Below are 24,925 nucleotides of genomic sequence, written 5' to 3'. Positions count from 1 at the left end.
TTTATGTATGCATATACGCATACATATATGTATATATATATATTCCTATCTTTTTTGCTGGCTATTTTAGCAGTAAAGTTTGTTTTGCTGGCTTGCTTGAAGTATTGTCTGTTTTTCACGCTAAATTACAGCTTTGCCCGTTTTGGCGCCTTGAAATTGTTCATTTTTGCGGACTTTATTTGCTTTGCTTTGCTTTTTGCCCATTGCTCGTTTTGTGCAATGAACTTTGGACTGTGGCTCGTTGCATGACTCATTGCATGGCTGAAAATAAATTTAGGTTTTACACAGCCTGTAGCACTCGAATTTTGGATTGACAAAAGGTGTAATTATAGACCTGATCTATGTACATATATTGAACATATACATATGTATATTGACATAAACACATTGTATGATCATATATTTCATATCTAGACTGTGCTCATTTCTCTGTAATCTTGGCGTTATCAAAAATGCGGCACAAGAGTGGTTCGTGTCCCAAAAAAAAAAAAAGAACGTCAAGAGATAAGCCAAATATGTATTGGCCCATAAAAGTACAAAAGTACTAAAGACAACAATAATAACAACAATATCACGGAATATTACAAACAATGCAATTGCATTTAGAGCAAACCGATAAGAATGCCCAACAAAAAAGTGAGTAAACAAAACCGAAATAATTCCAAGAAAATGTGCAAAGCAAATATGAAAAGTCAAACTAAATAAAGTCAAAAGCAAAACACAAATCAAAACAAGTGAAATACAACAACAAAAGTGGGCCGAATGAATCCAACAAAAAATGCCCAAGCAGACGGAAAGAGAGACAGAGAGAGAGAGAGAGAGAGAGAGAGAGAGAGAAACTGGCACACGTGCGAGTGTGTGCGTGTGTGTGTGTGTAGTTACAGGTGCCAGCTAATCTAATTACGACATAGACTCGGTATCAAATATTTGCCCATTGATAAACAATACATCAAAAGCATATTAGTTAGACGTGTCTGTGTGTTTGTGTGTGTGTGAAGTACAGAATTGGGACGCACTTTCGAGTAGGCCACAGTTATTGAGACACATACGCATGCACACATGCATACTAATAAGTCCAGCTGCTTTAGAGAATTCCAATATAAGTAGAGCATAATTAATGCGTATTTCTATTTAGCAAGCAAGACCTTTTTAACGTGACAATATAAATATATATATATGTATGTATATATTTTTGTTTGCGATTTACTTTTATTTTATTTTTTTTAATTTTTTATATTTTTTTTTTTATGTTTTTACTTTTATTTATTGATTTTTACTTAATTTTTAAAAATTTATTTTAATTTTAAATTCAGTATTTTTTATTCAGTTGCTGTTCTTTGTCTAAGAAGCATTTAGCTGTAAACCTTAACCAATGTGGGAGCCAGTATCCCAGCATATATTTCATAACTCTCAAGTTATTTATTGCTTATTCTATGATATTCTGTACTTTGACTTAAGTTGATTCCCCGACGATTTTTTTGTTTGCGCATTTGCGCCTATTTCACAATTCGTAATTGGAGTCTCGCAGAATGTTTATTTTTGGGCATATGCATGCAACGGATTTCAGTTGGCTCTTGCCTTTTGCTTTTGTTTACTTTTGCTTTCGTTTTGGCATCGTTTACGGTATCAGAATTTGGAATTGGAATCGGCATCGCTGACGGCTTATTGTTTTTTGCACAAATTATAGTTTATTATGCTTTGGCCTTAGCTGGAAATACGAGCTTTTTGGCGGCGCAGCTGTTGCTGCTGCTGTTGCCTTTTGCTTTTAGCTGTTCTATAAACAAATTGGAATTTCAAATTGCGTTCAATTCGTGCGAAATTAAAAATAATAAGTGGGCAAAAAATAGAGAAAAACGAACGGTTTCCGTTTATGAAATGTAGAAATTTAAGATCCATTTGAAACTTAGCTATAGAGAAATTATTAGAGAAATTATAAGAAAATTTGATTAAAAATTTTTGCAAATTTTTGTTCCTTTTCTAATAAAGGAAAGAGTTTAAAAAAAATTAAGTATATGTAGGCTAAGCATCAGAAAATGCATATAAATAAGTAAACTCTACTAAACCTATTCTCTATATAATGCTCTACAATGCCTAAATATTGTTTTCCGTATTAGTTCAACAAAATGTGAAAAAGGAAAAGGAGCGCCAAATGGATTAGACATTTGGGTTGATTTAGTGCGGTCAGTGCCACGCCCAATGCCGCCCCTGCTGACTGGAAGCTGGAAACCCGTTTCGCAAATCGTATGCGCCAACAGCGAAACTTGTTTTGTTTTCTTCTTCTTACATTTTGTTTTTGTTTGTCTACTGCCTGACCGTGATTTTGAGCTGAATGTTTGTCCGTGAGCTATTGTCCGAGTCCCGATCTATATACTTATATGCATATATGTACATATATACTCGTATATACTCGTATGTGTGTAGCACACATAAAGTTCCACTTTATTTGCATTTTGTGTGCGGTTTCATGCATTTCGAGAGATCTACGACAGCTTGTGCCTTCCGCCGTCTCGTCTCATCTCGTCTCGCCTCTGGTTGATGTGCCTCGTCTTTGGCGTGTGAGAAAGTTGTTGACCAAGCAAACAACGACAACAACTTGGTGTAAAGTGCGGGGCGCTGGGGTGGGATGGAGGGAGGTGGAAACACCGCAATTGCACAAACAACGCCCTCATCCATTCGAGTGACTGCCCAGTAGTATAGCAAAGTGCTGCATGCTATTCATGAAATTCATTTCCAGTTCCCACTGTAGGATAGACCCTCTTCTATCTCGCTCTTCTCTCACTCTCTTTGTAGCCGTTGCGGTCGAGTCTCTTCCCGCACATTCCACACAGGGCTCGCATTACCTACAACAACAACAACAACAACAACATTGGCTCAAAGAACTCCCAGTTCCAACTGAACGGAGAGAAAGAACAGAGCTCCTCTCTGCGTATATAACTGGGATTATTGGCATATGTGACAAAGAATGAGCTACTACAATCGGAGAATCCCTCGATATTGTTGGGAATGCTATTATAGTCAGAGAAAATACATATATCGTCAGTATGAAGTATAGCAGAAACTTAATGAGGAGAATGCTTGGATGTTATGCTTATAGTAAGGCATTTGTTTAATTTAAATAGCATAGATAACTGACAATGCCGATTAAGAGTTGGTGTTTCTTGTAATATATATGAAGAATGGGAATTGCTTAGAAAATTCCTCTTGACTTGTTAAACCATTTTATTTCCCACAAGTTTTTTTCTACAATGCAAATAAAAGTCTGAAGTTGACATAGTTTTACAATCTAGTTATATTTCTATATATATTTTTCTCAAATTCGTATATTCAGTAATGAAATTTCTTAGGAATCCATTAGCAATCAGTTCACAGCTAAGCAAATGGATATCTTTGACAGAACTCTCTATATATCTTTTATTGGCCTGGCTCTCTAGCAGGGAACAGCATCATCAAGAGATTATGGGAGGGGTTTTCTTTTCTTTCTTTTTGTTTTTTTTTGGGTAGGCTGAGTCAGGCACTCGAAACTCATAATCGAAACATTTTGGCTACATATATGATTCGCGCTGACTCTTCATATTCATCTTTCGGTATGCCGAGTGGCGCATGATTGATTGATGGATCTATTGATGGACAGAAGTGTGCGAGACAAAGGTGCGACAATGCCCAACAAGGAGCAACAGCACACTGTGCAACAGGGTGCGTTTGCTTGGGCATCTTCTTGAATGACTGACTGTACTTTTATTTCATTTTATTCAGCTCTGGAATGCTGCCCTCGAATTGTCAATTGGTATAATTCATAAAACTGAAACAGAACGGCTATTCCAGCACTCGCTCACACTCACCACGTTCTGCGCCAGTGCACCGACCCTGCTTACCTTCTCACCGTTTCTCTCTCTCCCTCTGTCTCTCTTTCTCCTTTATGATATTCGCTCCTTATTTGTGGCCTAGCTACCTGCCCGTGTGGCTGATCTTGATTTTGCTGGCGTGCTTGGTTTTTATACCTGGCCTGTGTCTGTTGTCAGCCCAACCTTGTGGAGGGTTCGCTCGGTACCCACCCCTAACGTAAACAGCAAGTTGACAGTTACCAGGCTAAACATTCCTCTCTCTTTTTTTTTTTGTTTTTAGTGTACAAAGGTATCTTCATAGCCAACTGCTGTTGGCAGCGTAATATGCTGCAATCGCCAAGCCACTGAAATACATATACATAGGTAAAATTTGATATACATATGTATGTATGTATATTATTCAATTGTAGGTGGAGTCATTGGGATGGTATATGTGCATTAAATAATGATGAAATATTAAATTAAATATTTAAAAATAATGTAGTAAATTATATAATTTTTTTGAACTTTTTTGTCCATCGAAATAATTATTAATTTCTGTTAAAAGTGGATATTTTTTTTTATATTTTTAAAATAACTATATACACATATATGTATATAGTTATTTTAAAAAATATATATTTTTATATATATATTATATATATATTATATATATTATTTCCATAGCTTCTCTGTTTATATATTTTTATATATTTATATATATATATTTTTTTTGTATATTATATATATCGATATATACACGTATCTACCTAGCTATGTAGGAAAATTTATAATCAGCAGCAAAAAAAAAAAAAAAAAAAAAAAAAAACAAATTAAAATACAAATCTCTCTTATATTGGATTTGATTGTCTTCGCAACGCTCTTCTCGACAGAAAAGAGATTATCTGTCCGCCCGTCCGCCCGTCTGCCCGTCTGCCCGTCTACTCGTCTGTCTGTCTGTCTGCCCGCTTGAGTGGTTTGTCTCAGCTCTCGAATGTATGCATAATGTAGTCTTAATGCGCGTCTGCCTGCCCGTCTGTCTGTCTTTATGATTATGTCTTTTTTTTGCTTTGTTTTTTTTTTTTTTTTTTTTGTTTTTGGTTCTTCTCAAGTGCCGCCTGCTGCTCTCTTCATTTTGACTAATTATTTCCCTGGTCATCAGCTGATTACCTTTTTGGCTATTTGCTTTTTGGTTTGCGCTCTACAAAAGGAGGTTGTTTGTACAAGATGTTTGCACCTCTTAAAAACTCCAGTTGTAGTAGTAGTAGTAGTAGCTGTTGTTGTTGTTGTTGTTGCCTAGTTGGCCTTAAATCCCGTTTGTAACAGCTGCAAATTTCACGCTTGGCATCTCTTTGGCGGCTGCTGCTGTTGTTGTTGCTGTTGTTGTTGTTGTTGCTGTTCATCTGCGCAGTTTGTTTTACACGTAATTACAAAGATTTTTATCCATGCTGCATTTTGTGGGTCAACAACATTGCAAGCTAAACAGCTGCTGTTGCAAGCAAATTACTTGATTTTTTTTTTTGTATTTTGGTAAAAATGTAGATCTCACATTGAGATGTATTGAAATATACATCTTAAATTTATTACTGAAAAAAATTGTAACATGCAAGCGACAAGACGTATTCATTGATTGTACAAAAAATTAGATAATATTATATTAATAAATAGAACATTTTATTTCTTATAATACTAGCTCTTATATTACGTTGAAATTGCTTTCCGATAACTTATTAAATTTCTAAATATTTTATTTATTTATTTATTTGTTTATTATTACCAAGAATTAATTCTAGATAACAAATTGTATTAAGCCAGAGTGACAAAAGCCTTCAGGCAAAATTTCAAAATAAAACTGAGTTAATCTTCAATGCATTAACTAATTACCCAAATAAGCTAAGCCAGCTGTAGAGTATTTATAGCACCGCGTCTTACTTTGAACCGTAGTGATTCTATCATGTGGTCCTCGGCCTATGGCCCTATTGAATTACGCAAAAGCGAAAGTTACGAGCCAAACGCGCAGATCAAGCGAAAGTAAGAGCGAGGGCAGGAGACGGAGATTACAAGTGAATCGAACATCTATGCTGTGAGGCGAGCATGAAAAACGAAACCTTGACCCGAGGTCCAAATGCACACAACAAGAAATAATGAATTAAATTTTAATTGTTGTAAAACATACATAATTAAGCATTCAAATCTTGCCAATGATGTTGCGCACCAGAGTGCACAATGGGGAAGTGGGGTGGGGAGTGGGAGGGGATACTATTGGTCAATGTGTCGGACAGTTGACAGTTGCGACTGCGCAATGCACAAGGCAGTTGCATATGAATTAAACATGTACAAGCACATGCGCATGCACATGCACAGATGCGCCAGCCAAGCGTTGCACATTCCATCAAACACACACACACACACGCACACTCATACACACAGCATCATTTTAAACCGGTTAGGATTTGATAGATGTGAATAGCTCTCGACGAGTATGTGCTTTGCATTATGACTCGCATCGGATCGAGTGAGTGACAATCCAGCAGCAGGCGTCTGTCTGACTGCCATTTGCTGCCGAACGAAACGAACGAAACGACAAATTGGCTGTGGGGGGAATATGCCTCTCGGCCCACTCTCTCTCTCTCTCCCTCGTACGCAGTCTCCCTCTCGCCCACTAGCCAGTCATTAGCAATTTGGTGGCCACACTAAAAGCCCTCGACTGCATTCACAGAAGGCCAATTTAATTATAAAATATCGCGTATTTCTTTAGCATTGCAAATGAAATACCCTTGTCAAGGGTAATGTAGGCTTAATATGATTTAGCTGATATAACATGAGTATAAATATGATATTACATTATTATAATAGCTAATCCATAAAGTATTAATTGAAAAGAAAGTATAAATATATAGAAAATAAATAGATAGAATAAAATATAAACGTATATATAAATAACTACAATAAATAAATATATATACAAATATATATAATAAATAAATATATATATATATATAAAATATGCACAAATATTGAAAATTAGAATAAAAATAAATTTGTAATAATATATTTATTTAATGTAAATAAAAAAGTTTAAAAAATAAATTAATTTTTATTAATAAAAATAATTAAAATGAAAAATAAATAAAATAATTAAAATAAAAAATAAATAAAATAATTAAAATGAAAAATAAATAAAATAATTAAAATGAAAAATCAATAAAATAATTAAAATGAAAAGTAAATAAAAATATATAAGTCCTAATAAATCTAAAAAATATATATATTTTTAAAAGAATAATTAAACAAGTAAGTATATAAATATTAAAAAAAATAAATATAAAAAATAAATAAAATGTAATATATTAAAATATAAACAATAAATAAACAAATAAGTATATAAACATTAAATAAAAACAAAACCATTATACCCTGATTTCCTATTTTCAATGGGTTCAGGGTATAAAAATTATAAATGTATAAAATGTAATATATTAAGAAATAAACAATAAATAAGCAAAAATATAATTATTCAATAAATAACAAATGAATAAATACAAGTAAAATTTGTGTAAATATAAATTTAATGATATCATATAATATAATTATATACATACATACATATGTTAGGTTAGAGTATAGAGTCGAGTATTGAAGTATATATAAGTGCATTATGCTACTGTGTATTTGGGTAAATTATAGATAAGATTGCTATCGGCTCTCTATCAAGCTACATTCAGCTTTCCATGCTCAATTGTTCTTGCGGGTTTTCACTTGATTTTCACTTGAATGTTTCCGTTTTGTCTTTATTTCATTTTCTCAAGCATTCGACATTTTCACGTTAATTGAATTTGTATTGCCGATTGTCAATTGTCGCACTCTCGTCGCCATCTGTCCGTCTCTCTGTCGCTGCGTCTGTCTTTTAATGTCGATTGGCTGTGCTTGAATCTGTTTGCTCGCTGGGTCTTTTTATGGGCGTTGTTTGGCGCAGTGAAAGTTGCGCATTTCCAAGAAGTGCGACGAGCCATCTGAGTGGGTGGGGCGGTGTTAGGGGACAGATACATGATAGTCGTACTTTCATACTGGTATTATCTTATATATATATATGTATTTTGCCATTAGGTTATAAGTGCCTGGCCATTTGGCTGCTGCTGGCGGGTAATCAACATCAAAAGCGGGTTCCGGGCAGTTAACAGACTTTATGAATTTTCCCACATTAAATATGCACCCAGTCAACTTTTCTAATAGCTGGGGGCACTGACTGTCTCCTATACATATGTGTATAAACAAAAGCAACTACCCACAGATTATTTCAGGTGTATTAAACCAAGCACAGTCAGCGCTTAAATTGCTTCCTGGCCTAATTAGACTGCAGCAGCAGCAGCAGCGGCAGCAGCTTTAACAGTAATGGAAAATTGCAACAACAACAACAACAATGAAAACAGCATTTAGAGACAAGTCTTAAGCGCTCTTGACCAGCATAAGTTGTTGCTGTTAGTTTTTATGGCAAATGTTCATAAAAAAAAAAGAGTTCGCACTTTTAATTAAACAAATACAAAAATTTCTCTTTGTTTAGGTTGAAAACCAAAAAAAATAAGCTCTGTAAAAAAAGTATTATGTGAATGAAAAATGCTGTAGTTGCGATAAATATTGCATAAGCAAATGAGAGCGACAGAGACAGGGCTAGCGAAACGTGCGCGCGAGAGAGAGAGGGAGAGAGGGGGAATAGCATTTGTCTCGATTCAGTTGCGTTTCGCTATGACATCACGTTTCTGCGAATTGTGCAATATTTTAATATCTATCTATGTATATAGAGCAAGCATTGAAATGGCTTGCATTGAGCTCACCCAAAGAAGCGTTTATCTATTGTGGCAGGAGAGAGAGAAAAAACCTGTTGCTACCTCAACAATGGAAACTTTTATCACGAAATAAATAATAATAAAAATACCAAACAAATTCCAAAACAATAAAAACTGAAAACTAAAAACATTGATGCCCATTGACAGATAAGATTGCGAATTAGCATTTCCAATGCTCATATGCAGATATCTTTATCGAGGAAGAAAAGAACAACAGCTTTTAAATGACAAATTAAAGAGAGATAAAAATCAAGTTTTCGTTTCGTTTATGGCACCTGTGTGTGTGTGTGTGTGTTGGTTTGTCTGTGTGTAATCAGCCAATCAAGATAATGGCATGCAGATAGAGCCATGGGCATAATCAGTCAATAACCTGTTGACTCCACTAAGCGATGAGCAGCAAATTAACAAGAAATGAAACACGCATAAAAATATAAACAAACATTGAACTTCTTCTCATTAATAGACCTGCTCCAAATACGGCCAAACCAAAACTGGGCTCTGAGATTGGAAATTTGGGAAAAAATAGGAGACAAACGACAAATAAGTGAAAGTTGATTAATAGTTTCCGTTTATGGATTGACTGGCTTTATTAGACGTTTATTTATACTCTGATTGCTTGGTGAATAGAGTAAATAGGGCATGTTGTTTGTGTTAGTTAATATGCAACAGGCATTCTTGATTCTTGATTTAGTCCATATATGAGTTTTGCTTGGGAAATGGCTTCAATTGTGCGACTTTTTCTAGATAGATGCACCAAAATTAATACCAAGCTGCAATATGACTGAAAATTTTTGCCATCTATAACTAATTTTGATATATCTCGTATATCGCTTAAGCTTCAATTTTCCATTTCGTATATAGGATCTTCTATTCCATTTCAGGGTATCTACTAGTCGAGCACGCCCGCTTGCCTGTCTTACTTGCTTGTTTATTACGCTCTTTGTCCATATAATTATTTATATTTCATTGAAGCATTCAAATTCGTTGCACGCAAAATAAAAATGAACTAAAATAACAAGCCCATGCGGCGTATGAGCAATGCGTCTCATTGCTAGCCAAAGCAAATTATGTGCCCCTCGCTCACTCTCTGTATGCCCCCTCTGTCGCCCTCTCTCTGCAACTCTTTTGCATATTTGCATGTGCGTTTTATTAATTTTGATTTGCTGATCATAGGCAGGGCACATCTGCGCATACATACACACACACACATATGTACATATATGTTAATAAACCCATATATCTATATATGAATATTTACCATTTTCTATGCATATTCTCACACAGAAATCGAACTAATTATGTATGCATAGGAGCAGCAGCCGCAGCCGCAGCATTTATAAGAGGTGCGGCCATCTCTATAAGGCTGTAGACGAGCGAACTGTTCGATGTTGCAGTTGAAGTGAGCCATGAATAATTACGATTTACATGTCTTATTTTTTTTTTGGTTTTTGTTCTTTGTGGCTCGGCCAAAAAGGTGCTAACATTTGAATAATTTTGTAATTGGGTTAAGTTGCAGTTGTCCAATTAAAAACAACAATTAAACAAAGAAAATGTGAAAAGCTTACTAACTATTCCACTTCAGTTTATAATATAAAATTGAACTAATACAAAAAATACCTAGTTTTGTGATTACCTTGAGTTTAGTATCATAACAAAAAAATCTTGTTTAATGTAAATAATAAGTAATAAATGTAAAATATTTTTTGTTTTTATTTATTTTTTTTTTATTTTTCACAAATTATGAAAACATAAATAAAACTTTTTCAATTTGAATTTGTGGGTATTAAAAGAATTTAAAGTCTGAAATCCAAGCATACAGAATTAATATTATTTTAAATTCATTTTTATATTTTTATTTTAAATTTCTATAGATAATTATATGTATTCGAAATAGAAAATAGAATTTTTATCTATGTATTTATTTCAAGAATTCTAAATTTTTTTCTACAATTCCTAACATACAACAGCATTGATCTTAACTAATGTTGAAGACTTCAGATTCTTGTATACCTCTTTAAAACATGCAAATTCCACTTTCCATCGTGGCATTTCTCTCTCTCCCCCACGCTCCTTCACCCTCCCTCTATCTGTCAATCAGAGAAGACAAACTTTAACTTGTTTTTCACAAATTTCAATTGTGAAATCAAGTATGATTCATGCTCAATTGAGCGATTCTTGAAGAACAAAATTTATGCGCAAGTTCAAGTAAATTCCATACCAAGCACTCTCCAATTCTCACACAAATTGTGTCTGTCGTGGACTCTTGTACATTGGATGTTGATGTAAGTCTGTTTAATGTTTTTTTTTGTTTTTTTACGAAGGTGCGATCACGACAGATCGTGACAAATGTAAATTAGAGATACATTGAACTCTGTTTGTAATAGCTCTTCTTGTTCTGGACAATGAGTGAAACGAAACCATGTTGATTTTTACGTATTAGTCACGATCATTAACATGCCTGTTCCTTCCTGTTTGGGCATCCTCAATTTCAATTCAAATCTAACTCGGTTTGCCTGCTTGATTCATGCTAACCACACATTGCGGCTCATTAAAATGCTCAACCCAATTCCAGTTACCAATTAAGCAGCAACAGAAACTGAAACAGAAGCGTAGAGAAAACTTGACTCATATTTTGTTGCCTGCGCAAAAAAAAAAAATCTAAATAACTCACCTGTGTTTGGTGCCTGGAAAAAAGTAAAAAAAAAGAGTGTTGGGCATGTAACAAAGTATAAAGCACAGAGCAAACAAGCGTGCCGAAAAAGCAAGTGAACGACTAGCAGATACGCTATAATTACTAAGGTTGCTAACTGACATGAATTACTATAGACTGTTAAAATTATTTAGATTATGTTTTCTTAAATTTATATAGTTTATAAAATATCAAGGTTAATAGAAATTATTTCTTTATATAAAATAAAAATATACTAAGAAATAATAACATAATTTGGCATTAGATTAAAGTTTAGATTATATGACTACTTTAAAGAACTCTTAGTTTTTATTTTTTATGTTTACTTTTTGAATATTATTTTGAATTGCACATATTTATAGTAGTATTAGGAATAAAATATGCCATAAAATTATATTGATATATATAATTATATTAATATAGATATATTTATAGTAGTATTAGGAATAAAATATGCCATAAAATTATATTGGTATATATAATTATATTAATATAGATTATATAGACACATATGTATATCAATAATGTTCTAAGGAATGCATTTCAACATTCCAATCATGCAGCGTCCCACATATTCACACTTTCAGTCGGTTTAACCCACTTTTAGCGACTATAGGGTATGCAAAAAAAAAAAAAAAAAAAAGAGTCAACAACCACTTTGGTATGCCATTTGATGCCGGTTCGCAATCGCCGGCTGTTTTTTTTTTTTTTTTTGTTATAAGTTTTCTGTTTCTTACATACGAATATAAAAAGAGCAAAAACTGAAAAGAAAAGAAAAGGCTTGTGTTTATATTTATTTTGGCCAGTGAAACAACAAAAGCAGCGCTAAGACAACAATAAAACGCCAACAACAGTTACACCCGGCTAAATAGCAAATAACAAGAAAATAAGATACTTTCAAAGATATATACAGAAAGACATACATATATATGTATATACATATGTATGGGAGTACATATTAACATATATCTACATATATACACTTTTCATAAAAAAAAAATGTCGCCAGCAATTTTTTCAAACGTTAGCCGGCAAATGACGCCGTTTAAATTGGATTATAAAGCAAAACTGCGTCGTAGGGTATTATTAGCTATGACAGTTGGTTTGAAAAGTCGCCCTAATGAAATGGGATAATGTTGCACTGAATATCTGACGATAATGATGCCTCTGCGATTTGCATGAGCAGAGATTTGCCTCCTGAGGAGAGGATAAGGCTAACTTCAATTGTGATATATGTATGTAAGATGGTTGAGCGATAGTAGTAAATATAGTAAGTAGTAGTATATAGTAGTAAATAGTAGTAGAAAGTAGTATATATATATAGGATTATATAGTAGAATATGACAGTATATAGTAGTAAATAATAGTAAATAGTAGTATATAGTAGTAACAAGTAGTATATAGTAGTAAGTAGTAGTAAAAAGTAGTATATAGCAGTTTATAGTAGTACAAAGCAGTATATAGTAGTAAATAGTAGTATATTGTAGTAAATAGTAGCAAATATTAGTAAATAGTAGTATATTGCAGTAAATAGTAGCAAATATTAGAAAATAGTAGTATATTGTAGTATATAGTAGTATATAGTATAGTAAGATAATCTCCTTGAATTATTTTCTTTGTCTTTCAATGATTATATGTCCCTCTATATGTGAATCCCTTCCGTCTGCTCAGCTTTACTCTCTTTATTTTACTCTAATTTTGTCTCTCTCTATTTGCCTATCTCTTTCTTTCTTCCACTCTCACTCTGTCGCTCTTTCTTGCTCTTATTCTGTATATTTTTTTTTATTCTATGTTAGCTAGTTCACATGAAGAGTATCTGCTCGTCGATCACTTGCATAGCTTTTTGATTTTCTGCTGACTCTTGTCGGTCGGCTAAGTGCAAAAGTATCACAGGCTAGTTTTAAGCCTCGGCCGCACAGTTGAAGAAGAAGCCAAAGAAAAACACATCAAAGCAATAGAGAAAGGGAAGAGCGGAAAGGTTTGTGTCATGGCTAAACAAAATTTCGTCAGTTGTTGCTGTCACCCAATCACATTTTGCGGTACTTGGCCCAGAGACTCTTTAACTCTTACGCTCTGTCATCGAGCGACGGCAGATGCGAGCAGTAATTGTTGATGTACTTGACTTACCTGCGTTGTTTCTTATTGGATTTTAATTAGGCGCCACTCAAAGGTAACTAACTCAATTAGTTCGCTCGATTGAGGAACCAGATCAGACAGCAGCAACAACTGTGGCCGCCTGGAGCTTAGTTCAAGTATATATACTATGGGGTAAATATGATATATGCCCATATATATATTGATATAGCTTAGCTTGTTTTAACTGTTGCCTTGGACAGCTTTTAGCAGAGCTTTTGTCGCACCCAAATGGAAAGAGAACTTGGGTACATTCACCTCTCATTCAACAAGGCTTTGTTTCTTCTTTTGCGGTACTTTTTACTTTATATATGTATGTTTAAATAGGTATATATTTATCTGTTTGTCTGCCCATTTATCTGGCGACAGTTTTTCTTTAGCTTCTTTCCGCTCTTTTGACTTGTTGTCTTTGCGGTTTCCCGACTTACTTCCATTTTTATCAATTCTCGCAATCTTTAGGCTCAGTGCACAAGCAACAGCAACAATAACAACAACAAACAACTTGTTTGTTTAGTTGACTCTGCGCCGTGTTAAATGACACTTTTATGTCTTTTTAATAATGTTGTAAAACTGTCGAAATAATTACAAAAAAAAAAAAGGAAATAGAAAGCAAGTGAAGGTTTTTTTTTTTACAATTGCTCCATAATTTTTAAGACAATTTTGCCTAGCTATAAAATAGCATTGGAATTCCTATTAAAAACCGATAGAAATCAAGAAATATTTCTAAATAAAGTGCATAAATTTTGATGGAAATTGCAACCCCTAAGCAACCCCTAGAAACAGCTCGGCAACCGACTGTGCGACTAGCCAAACAACAAGCATTAAAATGTTGTCGAAAAAAACTAAACAAAATGCCAAAACACATATAAGAACATGAATACCTTCTCGACTCGAATATACCTTGTATGTAGTAAATGTAAAATTATTGGAAATTTCCTTTGAAGTGCCTTGGAAAGCTTGAGAATGTATTTATCTATCAAATAACTGAGATGATGGTTGGCCGATCTGGACCAGAAAATACCCTTTATTTGCTGTTAAATAAGTTTCAATAATTTTTAGGAATCGATGTGTACATCTAAAGAATCGAATAATATATTTAATATTTATTTATTTAATATTTCCTTAAACCTCTATTGCCTCTATTACTTCCGTAGGACTATACTCTTTATATATCATCAATTTTAAGTATAAATACAGGGTATTAAAACCATTGCTGGTTACGCACGAATGCAGTTCCTTTGCCCTGCCCGGGGAGCAACAGGAACAGGGATAGGGATAGGGATAGGGAAAGGTTACTGCAAGTCAGTTGCTGGGCAACAATACTATAAAAATTTCGGAACAATTGCAACAACAGACAATACGATGTCGTCCTCACTCTGCCCCCCACCCTCACTCACCTCAGCTTCGCCCTCGCCTTTGTCTAGCACAAAAATTGCTTTACTCCTAAGTTTTCTTATGGTTCTATGTGGTTTCATTTATTTATTTTATTTTTTTTTTCCGTTAAGCTTCACCCTTTGCCCTCCGCCCCTTAACTCTTTGTGCGCAGCGAACGACGAATTCTGCGAAGCGGAACCGTTGACGGTTATTAAACTATATAGAACGGCAACAAGAAGAAGCAATAGAAGAGGAAGAGTCCAACGACAACAGCAACAGATATCAAGACATAAAGCAGTTATACGCAGGGGCCAGCGTAGAGGGCGAGGGGTGTCTGAGAATTGTTTCAGGCATAGTTCCGCTCTTTTTGTCTTCGTTCTCTCTCTCTCTCTCTCTCACTCACTCTGTTTTTTTGTGTAACATCTGAACTTTGAACGTTACGGCCACGCCCCGTAAAGAACTTGAGGTTATTTGTACTTTTTATAATAGACTCGAAACATTTTCTGCACCGATGAAGTTGTTTTACGTCTAGGGTCAGCGGTCAAGAGAGAGAGAGGAGCAGCATAATTGGCAACAGAATGTAAACAGCATGTGCCATGGAATGAGCTCTGAATGGGTGCTCAGTAACACATCTCGATATATAATATATGTATGCCTAATAAGTCGTATAATAACTGTATTTAATCTTAAGCTATGCCAACTGTTGTTGTAATATGTACTGCAGAAGAAGTATGGTAGGGAATATCTGTATCTCACTGAAGATCTTATGAGAGCTTACCAGAGAAATCCCAGAGATTAAATAGTGTAATTGATAAGAATTTTTCTGATCATAACTCGAAAAAAGTAAGAGCTAAAGTCTATAGATATAGTGGATACACTGTCAAGATATTTCACATTGCTCATCCCATTGAATTGCTAGGGTATCTATGTAGTCGTTGACACCCATCACGTGTCGAGGAAACGCAACATTTGTTGTGCAATGCATCGGCGAATGCAACTCGCATTTTACGATGCCTTGTGGAAGCTGTAAACCCAGAATCTAATTTTAACCCAATTTATCGTTTGCTCTCCTATTTTACAGTTAGCTGACGGAACACTGGAACAGATAAACGACGTCACACTGGAGTCACAAATACGATAAACATTCCACAAATTCCACATTACCTCCCTTCAACTCTTTCTCTCTCTCACTCTGTCTATCTGTCTGTCTGTCTCTCTCGCGCTGTACTCCCCGCCCTCTCTCGGCATGTCACATGATAAGAAAATGTTGGATCGCGAGGCAGTACGTTCAGTCATACAGCAATGGAATGCCAATCGATTGGATCTCTTTGCGCTCTCCGAACCGGATGAGGTGAGTAAAATGCCATATATGCTGGAACCTATCTATATATATATATGGGTATATATTTTCAGAATCTGCTCTTCCATGGCGTTATGCGCTTCTATTTCCAAGATGCCGGCCAAAAGGTGGCCACCAAATGCATTCGCGTTGCCAGCGATGCGACAGTCACAGATGTCATAGGTCAGTTGCTCAGATGCACAGCTCGAATTGTTGATATACTAATTTCCTGATTTATTGCAGACACACTAATTGAGAAATTTCGACCGGATATGCGCATGCTCAGCGTGCCCAATTACGCCCTCTACGAGGTGCACGCCAACGGCGAGGAGCGCCGCCTGAATCCGGATGAGAAGCCGCTGCTCGTTCAGCTCAATTGGCATATTGACGATCGCGAGGGACGCTTCCTGCTCAAGAACATCGATCAGAAGACAACGGTGTGTGGCACTTGGGGAATACCAATGAGAGCTAGCCTGATTTATAGTGCATTTATAGGGTATAGGCAGATGTATAGGAGTGGAAATTAAGACAGGGAAATATGTAGAGAGAATGATTGGCATCTGCGTTGTAGGACATATAACTAGACTGATATCAGATGTACTTCATATCTAATAATCTATTGGCTAAGACTACTCCATAATGATTTCAACTACTTTATAGAAGAAACGTTCGTTGTTAAGTCAAGTTATCGCTGATCTTATCGAAATTATTATTACATATATCTGAATATTATTAGAATTTTTTCTAAGCAAAGTTTAAGCAAATGTAAATGTGTTCAGCAAATCAAGAAGAGATAAATTGTGAATTATCCCAGCTATTACTTAGGTCAATCCGCATCTCTATATCAACCAGACCGTCAATCAAAATTATAAACAAAAGTAAGGCGGGAATTTCGGAGTATGTACAGGAGAAAAAACAGACAGAGAGAGGGAGAGAGAGAGAGACTGCTTACAACATTATGTGCTATAAATTTTATGAATAATATGATAAAATGTCTATCAATATGTTTGGCTAGGGGCAGTTTGATTGCTGCATAGTTTATTTTGAGTTGCTTAAAATTATTCAAAAGAATATGAAACCGTTATAATAAGAAAATGTTGGAATATCTTTAGATTTTATTAATATCTATTGATAGAATATTTCCCACAATCGTTATAGGCATCTAATTACAGTGTATCTCTCAGTTTGACATAGTTGAGTCGACTCTGTATTGCTTATAATAGGCTTAGATCTTTTTATAGGGTATCTCTTAGTTATACCTATGCAATCAGTTCACTCTTTATTGCTTTTCATTAATGAAAACTCTATGCCCTTTTGCAGCCCATTGAGCAGTCGGAATTGAATTTCAAGCGCAAGCTCTCCAAGCGCGAGAAGAAGGAGCAGAAGAAGAAGGAGAAACTGGCCAAGCTCAGCTCGGACGTGCCGCTCTCCAATGGCAGCCAGCTGGGCGGCATGGGCAACGGCGTCGGCAGCGCGGGCGGCGCAGCGGCGCACATGAACGGCAATGCGGGCGGCGCAGGCAATGGGGAGGCTGGCGATGCTGTTGCCGGAAAGCTGTACACAGAGCTGCCGGAGACGTCGTTCACGCGCTCGATCTCAAATCCGGAGGCGGTGATGCGACGCCGACGACAGCAAAAGCTGGAGAAGAAGCTGCAGCAGTTTCGTTCCCGCGACGGCGGACCCGACACGGGCGGCACCCTGAAGATCTACGGCGAAAGCCTCTGCCAGGATGTGCCCTACAAGACGCTGCTGCTCTCGATACGCGACTGCGCCCAGGCGGTGGTCAGGGAGATGCTCAGCAAATACGGCCTCGAAAAGGCAGATCCCTTGCACTATTGCCTTGTACAGGTGGGCTAAGCCTTGATTAACCTTACTATGCTAAATTCTTGTATTTATGTTCTGTTATTCTCTCTTATCTATTATCTCCTACTTCAGGTTAACAGCGATGGCACCGAGTACATACTTGACGACGACGAGTGCCCCTTATCAATACTCATGAATCATCCCACGTCTCGCGGTGAGTCCTTTTGCCTGTTTCTGGGCCATTCAGAATCACTTAGTGTGTCAGGCCCGTTGGGGGCGTGGCAGTGGGGAATGCGTAACAACTCATTCATAAATATTGAATTTGTTTTATCAATAACTATGCTCGCTGACTGACTGACAGCACCAGCAACAGCAACAACAACAACAACAACAACAACAACAGCAACAACAACTTATTTATGTTTTGTTGTTATTTTGTTATTTTCTTAGTTTCGTGTTTCGATATTTCATAGAAGTTTGCAACTTGTTTCAGTTCTTTGCTGGCATTTCAGAGTGTTGCGACTAAGCGGGGGTTTATTTACAACAAAACGAAATTAAAAAAAAAAAAAACAATTATTAAATATTAAATTTAATTTGTATAAGAAAACTAATCGAAATGAAAGATGATCTGTGTGACAGGCTGCGTAAGTGTTGCATGTTAGCCTCAATGTGAAATGACTAAAATTGATATTTATGCGTGTTTCTTAATTTATAAAAGTTCCTTAAATAAAAAACAAAGTGCTAAATAGCATACAAATGTGAGCGAACACTATAAAATAAAATAAAATAAAATGAAGGCCAGTCACTTCCTTTAGCTCAAATTCCACAAGACCATAAATTAAATAAATAAAAAAAACAAAACAAACTTATAACAAATATCTAAAATGTTATATTTATTTAACAAATACTAACAGCAAAAAATGCCAAAAAACAGTAATTCAATTCTTTCCACCACTGTCTTTCTCTCTATATATATTTATATACAAAAAATAAGTATATATGTATATTTTATAAACAATAATAAGAATATATAGACTGTAATATAACATAAAATCTTTGCTATAAAAATGAATATAGCCAATGCACAAACCTTTAGTACAGCACGGCAAGCTGGACAAAAGCTCAATGCTACAAGCTTTTAGTTTATACAGGCAAAGCATATTTTGATTCTGACTGTTAAAAAAGCTATAATGAAATTTAGTACTAAAGACCTGTTAGAAAAGCAAAACAACTAAATTATAGTTTTGCTCATGTTCATGATTTTCTTAATTACAAGAAAGCTGTTTGAGACCTCTTTTTATTTTTTGCAAGCTGTTCGTAGCGCTAGGGCCTTTCAAGAAATGTGTGACTTCCTAAAAGTATGCAAGAAACCGAATTTTTGAACGTAATGCACAGGAACTCTGTGAGTATTAGATGAACATCCGACAATGCTTACGTAGGCGAAAGAATTGCTTACACATACACACAGGCACACAGAGTGAGAGAGAGGCGCGCAGGCATACGTTTATATATGCCCGCACACACACGCTCACACACACACACACGCACACACATTTACATAAATGACAAACTTTCTACACAATAAGGCCGCTGGGAATTCAATGTCGGCCAACAACAATAATAAGAGCAAGAATAAAGTAAAACGACAAACATAACTGACATTTAAATAAGGGCAGCAACAAAAAAAATTGTGGCCGGAAATGTTGGCCTCAGCCACAGAATCACCCACAGACTCACCCACACGGCAAAAATTAAGGAGTTTTGAGGCTGGCAGAGCAGCCACTTGACAATCACATGTTGCCGTCAGCGATTGCTGCGGCTGCTGCTGCCTCTCCTTCACACTGACACACACATGCTCACACACTAACACTCATTACCTACACTGCTCTCACTCTGGCTGTGCGAGCGGGGCGTGTGCAATTCAAAGGTGTAAAATGTAAATGCGACCACATTTGTGTAAATATTTTATGAGTTCTGTCCCTGTCTGGCTCACAGGCCGTTCCTGCGTCCCTGGAGCTGTCTCTGTTTGATATATTGTCTTAATTGCAGGGCCCACTTCGGTTGTGTCTAATAAATTTCACTTAAACGTCACAATTTCCTTAAAGATGTTTATTCTTTTCACTTGCTTTTTTAGTTTTTCATGCAAGTAAACAATTTATTTGATCTGAATTGCCCAAACATTTTAATAGTTGTCCTTTAGTGGAGTATTCACTGTACCTATTTACAACTGTGACCTAAGCATACATTAATAACTGCAATCGATCCTAATTGCGAATGCATAACTCATTTTGGTATTTAAATTCCATTTACCGTTTAACATTTTGCCTCCCTCTCTGTCTGTCTCTCTGTTTGGTTGTCTGCTAATCTGCCTACTTCAACGATTTGTTTTTGGTATTTGAACAGCATTTCAATGTCATTGGCTATTGGCTCATTGTTGTTGCTATAGCGGCGCTCTCTTTTGGTGTTCGGCTCTCTTGGTTTCTCTTAATATTCTTTCAATAATGTGTGGGAGTGAGAGCTCTAACGTAAGTCGTTGCAGCGCTTAAGTTCATTCCTTTCTCTTATCGTTACTTTCATTTGGGTCGTCGTCCTATTTTTTGTTGTTTGATGCGCACAGTGGGATCAGAGTGACAGTTTAATGCGCTCTTAAGTTGCAATCAAAGCTTAATTAATCCTTAGTTGGGGTAAAGAGACTCAGTTTTATTTAATGCTTTTTAAGCGTTTAATTAACGTACTCAAAAACTTGTTTAGATTGCGCTGTTGCCTCCTTGCGCTCAACCACTGTGCAAATGTTTAATTAGGCGCTTCTGCCATTCTCTAATTCGTCCTACGCTCCCTTGCTGGCTAGCCCTCTTGCTTCCGTTCATTATGACTATGTTGTATCGGGCGAGTGCCTTTTAGGATAATGTTATTTTTTATGGCTACATTTTCGATTGCGAACGCTGCCACCTGTTCGCCAGCAACAACAATAATAACAGCTACAACAACAGAAATAACAACAATAAAGGCAGTCTTAGCACTGTGGTCACTTGAACTTTTTCGAACACGACGCTCCACTTGGTCCACTTGTTGTTGCTGTTGTTGTCGTTGTCAACGTCCTCGTCAATGTCGAGGCACCCGATTCGAGTGCCCGACTGCCGAAGCATCGGTGTTTGCCTAGTCGTGTTTCTCTCTCTCTCTCGCACTCTCTTGTTCGCTCGCTTACTCTTGCGCTTACATTCTCTCCACCCGCTTACAGCTCCCACTGTTATCTGCACCATGCACATTCGGTACCGTCACAGTCACACTTCGCTGTCGCTGTCGACGTTGGCGTCGGCGTCGGCATCGATGTTAGCAGCGCATTGTGTCTGTGTGCTTGGGTTCAGTTTTTCGGCTTGGGTTTTCGGTTTCAGTCATGAAGTAAGCGCTGCTCGGGCCAGCAGCATAGCCCGGGAAAATTAAGAAGCGGAATCGAGATTTGAAATAGCTTTCGGGTTTCGGCATCGCTGTTGGCAGCGCGAGCAGCGCCCTAGTGGCGGCAACAGTTCCTATATGGTTGTTGTTGCTACTATTGTTGTTGTTGTAGCTGTGCCGTGTTGCTGCCATCTTTACGTGCGTCCTGGCGTCTCCTTGAGGCATACATAAAATTGTCAAAATTAGAAACGGTTCAATTCAATTTGTTCGTGTGTCGCAAAGTGTTTTTATTCTATACTTGTTGTAAGCTATGTAGTCGAAAACGTTTCCGTCTGCTGCTTAGTCGCAGCCGGTTTTCATATCCGGCTCGTTCTGGTGCTAATGTTGCCCATTTGGCGTCTTGTTGCAATCGAACAGCAACAACAACAACAACGACGACGACAACAACAAAAGCAGCAACAGCGTCTGCCATTTATAATTCAAGCACAACAACAACAACAACTGCAAAGGCAACAACATGATGGATTGGGGCATAAGACGTAAGTGGAACGTAAAAAGGACGCAATTTTGAATGCTTGTTTAGCTGTCAGCCAATCGTTTTCCATTTGGCTTTTCCATACCCATTGCCCATTGCCATTTCCATTTCCCATTTTCTGTTTTGCTCTTGCTAATGAAATGTTCGAGCACCAAAAAAGTATGCAACGAAATGTGAAAAGTCAAAACTTTGATTACTTTATGCTAACTCAATTATTCGTTGCATTTTTGACTGAAAACCCTGACCGAACCCAACCGAATTTCCGTCTCTGGCCAAAGGATCTTCTGCATAATTGATGGCTTGGCCAGCGCATGCCAAAAAGAAAACTTTTTCGACTTGTATTCAATTTAATTGAAGAAATTAATATTGCTGATCAAATGTAATTATATCCAGCAATTATGCATGTATATTTAATGGCCATTGAAATGACGTAGATTAACAAAATGTTATTTAATTATAATCTTGATTCAATTGAAAGAATTTAACCTAATGTCCTTGGCCACATCAGCACAAACAGGCGATAAGCCATTCTGTTGGCCAAATGACGTGCGCTTACGAGGACGTGCATCTATTATTCAGGCCGGCTGACCATGACGCCTCTAAGTATCCTGCTGACATTTCGATTTAGGCGAGAGAAAACAAAAAATGTGAAAGTGAAAAAGAAAACATTTACCCGACAATAAAAACAAATCGGTACAAATAATGGAAATCAAACATTGTGGTAAATTGATAAGGTCTAATGAAGCTCTGAGGACTTTGTTCGCTAATGACAGCTCGACAGGTCGGGAGCGCGGCAGCTAGGGGAAACGTGGCTGTTCATAAATATGCTGCCACGCCCCCATGCTCAAATTTTTGCCCTAAGGCTTGCATAAATGCACGCGCATAATTTTAATAGCTTCTGGGCGACATCTCTGGCTCATAAGCCTCGCTCCTCTCGGTTCTCCCTCTCGCCCTCTTCGTCTTCGTTGTTTATCTCTCCCTCTCTACCGTTGTCTCATTTACTGCAGTTCATTGTGAAGGTCGTGCCACAGACTGAACATTTTCTCCTGCTGCTGCTGCTCCTCCGCCCTCCTCTCTCCTCTCTCCTCGCAGTCTACGTTGCGCTTAGGAATTTGATAGCGCTGCGAAGCCAGAAGACAGCAAATTGGGTTAGAAACTTGTTCTCATTTTTTGCTCTCCCATTTTGTTGTTTTTTTCTTATTATAGATTGCTCTTGTTCTTGTTGTCCTTGGTGAGGCTTTTAAGCTTTAAGAGCGGCGGCATAAATGCCATTAGAAATTTGTAAAAGACGCTTGGCTTTTAAACAGTAATTGGATTGGAAAGATGGGAGGCTCAAGACATTTTGCGACTTTAAACTATTATTCAAAGAAGTAAAGTAAACATTCTGTTTAAAGTCATTTTTCTATTGTATTTATTATTTATTTCTCCTCCACAAACATCAATCAGCAAGTTGATAAACTAGAGCAATTCAATTGATTCGAAGCCAAAGTTCCAGACGCAAACATAAATATAGTTATTCGGTTTACTTTCTAGGAGCAAACGACTCATAAAAGTTGCCATCGCGTTATTTCCAATTGAGTTAGCATTGAAGTGTTTGAATTCGAAACGGCTAAAGCGCTAGATGTAATAAACTGCTTTAAACTATATTAGAGTTATTGCTGAATCAGAACATCTGGCTGGTTCCCAGCTAGCAGAGCTAAAAACTTGAATTCATTAATTATTTAATTGAATCGAAATGGAACGTGGTTGAACGTTTGAAACTCTATTTGTTATATGATATATGTACAACTGTGTTGATAAACTCTGTTGATAAACCCTTTTAGTTTTCTAGTGAATATATATGTATGTATGTGCATTGGTTATCGGGCAAACAATTGGGATTGTCAACAATTCTCATAAAAATTGTGCTGATGCCTGTGTTCAATTGCTGTTCAAATTTCAGTCGGCTAAAGTTGATTGTTGATGAAAGTGAGCCAGACACGTGAGATGGAATTGGTCCAAAACAGCCCAGACACAGAAAAGTATCAGAAATAGCACCCAAGCACTCCTACAAATACAGACACACACACACACACACACACACGCACATTGGCAATAGAATCAGAGCTAACAACATGCAAATTTTACTTTACTTTTTGGCTCATAGCCAAAAGTCCATAGACAGAGAGCGACACAAACTAAGCAATATATATATATGCACATATGTATATGCGCGTATATATATATATTTATGATATATTCATATATTATGCTGCTGCTGAAATACACTTATTTATTTTGCTAGCAAATTGCTTATTTGCTTATGAGTTGTGCGTGGCTGAAACGACGTCTATTTACTCAAATGTGTTGTAGCTTTAGATGATCTATAGCGATAACAAGCGCGCAGCTTAGGGGTTGTTTTGTGAAACTGGTCCACCCTGATGGCGGTAAATCAAAAGCTTGTGCTGCACCCAAAGCTGTGTGGGAACCGGTTTCTCTCCTCGTTCTAGAATGCAACTTCTCGATCATTGCACTGATCATATTTGACGCTGCGAATTATGCAACGATTTGCGCGTGAATTTGCTGCTTTCTGTGCGCTTACAATTCTCAACTGGTTAACACTGTCGGCGCTTGAGGTCTCTGGCATTTGCCAGCAATCGTCCTTCCTTGTCTTGGGGAGCAGAAATGTTCAATGAACGTCTAGTGAGGACATTGCTGCTGACACCAATGATATATACCCCCGCTCGCTGATCTCCGCGATTAGCGTTCGGAATTTTTGGAAAAGACTCCCTTACTTCATAGGGAGTCGTCTATATAATACATTTACATTCACATTCACTGTTGATTCTCTCAGATCTGGGCACTCAGCTCTTAGCTCTTTGATGGCAATCAAATGTCGCGGCTTTTCAAGCTTACGGCTGAGCTGAATTTATTGCTCACTTTTAATATCCCAACGAATTCAGCTTACAAGTGCAAGTTGGCCAATAATAAAGACGTTAACTGAGCGATGCTCGT

The 24,925-nt window shown here is 36.7% G+C and overlaps 1 protein-coding gene and 1 non-coding gene across 8 annotated transcripts in view; both read left to right on the top strand.

Moving 5' to 3' along the window:
• Positions 1–24,925, top strand: part of cno (adherens junction formation factor afadin) — a 52,667-nt gene that overhangs the window by 1,593 nt on the left and 26,149 nt on the right. For 6 of the 7 annotated variants that reach the window (XM_089256531.1, XM_089256530.1, XM_089256533.1 and 3 more), the window contains exons 2-6: positions 15,943–16,212; positions 16,275–16,383; positions 16,444–16,637; positions 17,521–18,048; positions 18,136–18,217. In XM_089256531.1, the coding sequence (XP_089112657.1) occupies positions 16,108–16,212; positions 16,275–16,383; positions 16,444–16,637; positions 17,521–18,048; positions 18,136–18,217 (1,018 nt within the window). In that variant the 5' untranslated portion in view covers positions 15,943–16,107. Of the gene's footprint in view, positions 1–15,942; positions 16,213–16,274; positions 16,384–16,443; positions 16,638–17,520; positions 18,049–18,135; positions 18,218–21,831; positions 21,936–24,925 lie in introns of those variants that run through there. The other variant, XM_089256534.1, reaches the window with a different exon arrangement.
• LOC115562198 (U4atac minor spliceosomal RNA) lies at positions 24,571–24,694 on the top strand. The gene has a single exon (XR_003980095.1). It is a non-coding gene; the product is annotated as a U4atac minor spliceosomal RNA (small nuclear RNA).

This window comes from Drosophila navojoa, chromosome 2 (assembly GCF_054131105.1).
Source record: "Drosophila navojoa isolate 15081-1374.11 chromosome 2, UAZ_NAV_1.0, whole genome shotgun sequence".
NCBI classification, from domain to species: Eukaryota; Metazoa; Arthropoda; class Insecta; order Diptera; family Drosophilidae; genus Drosophila; species Drosophila navojoa.
This window is presented reverse-complemented; position numbering and strand designations above follow the sequence as displayed.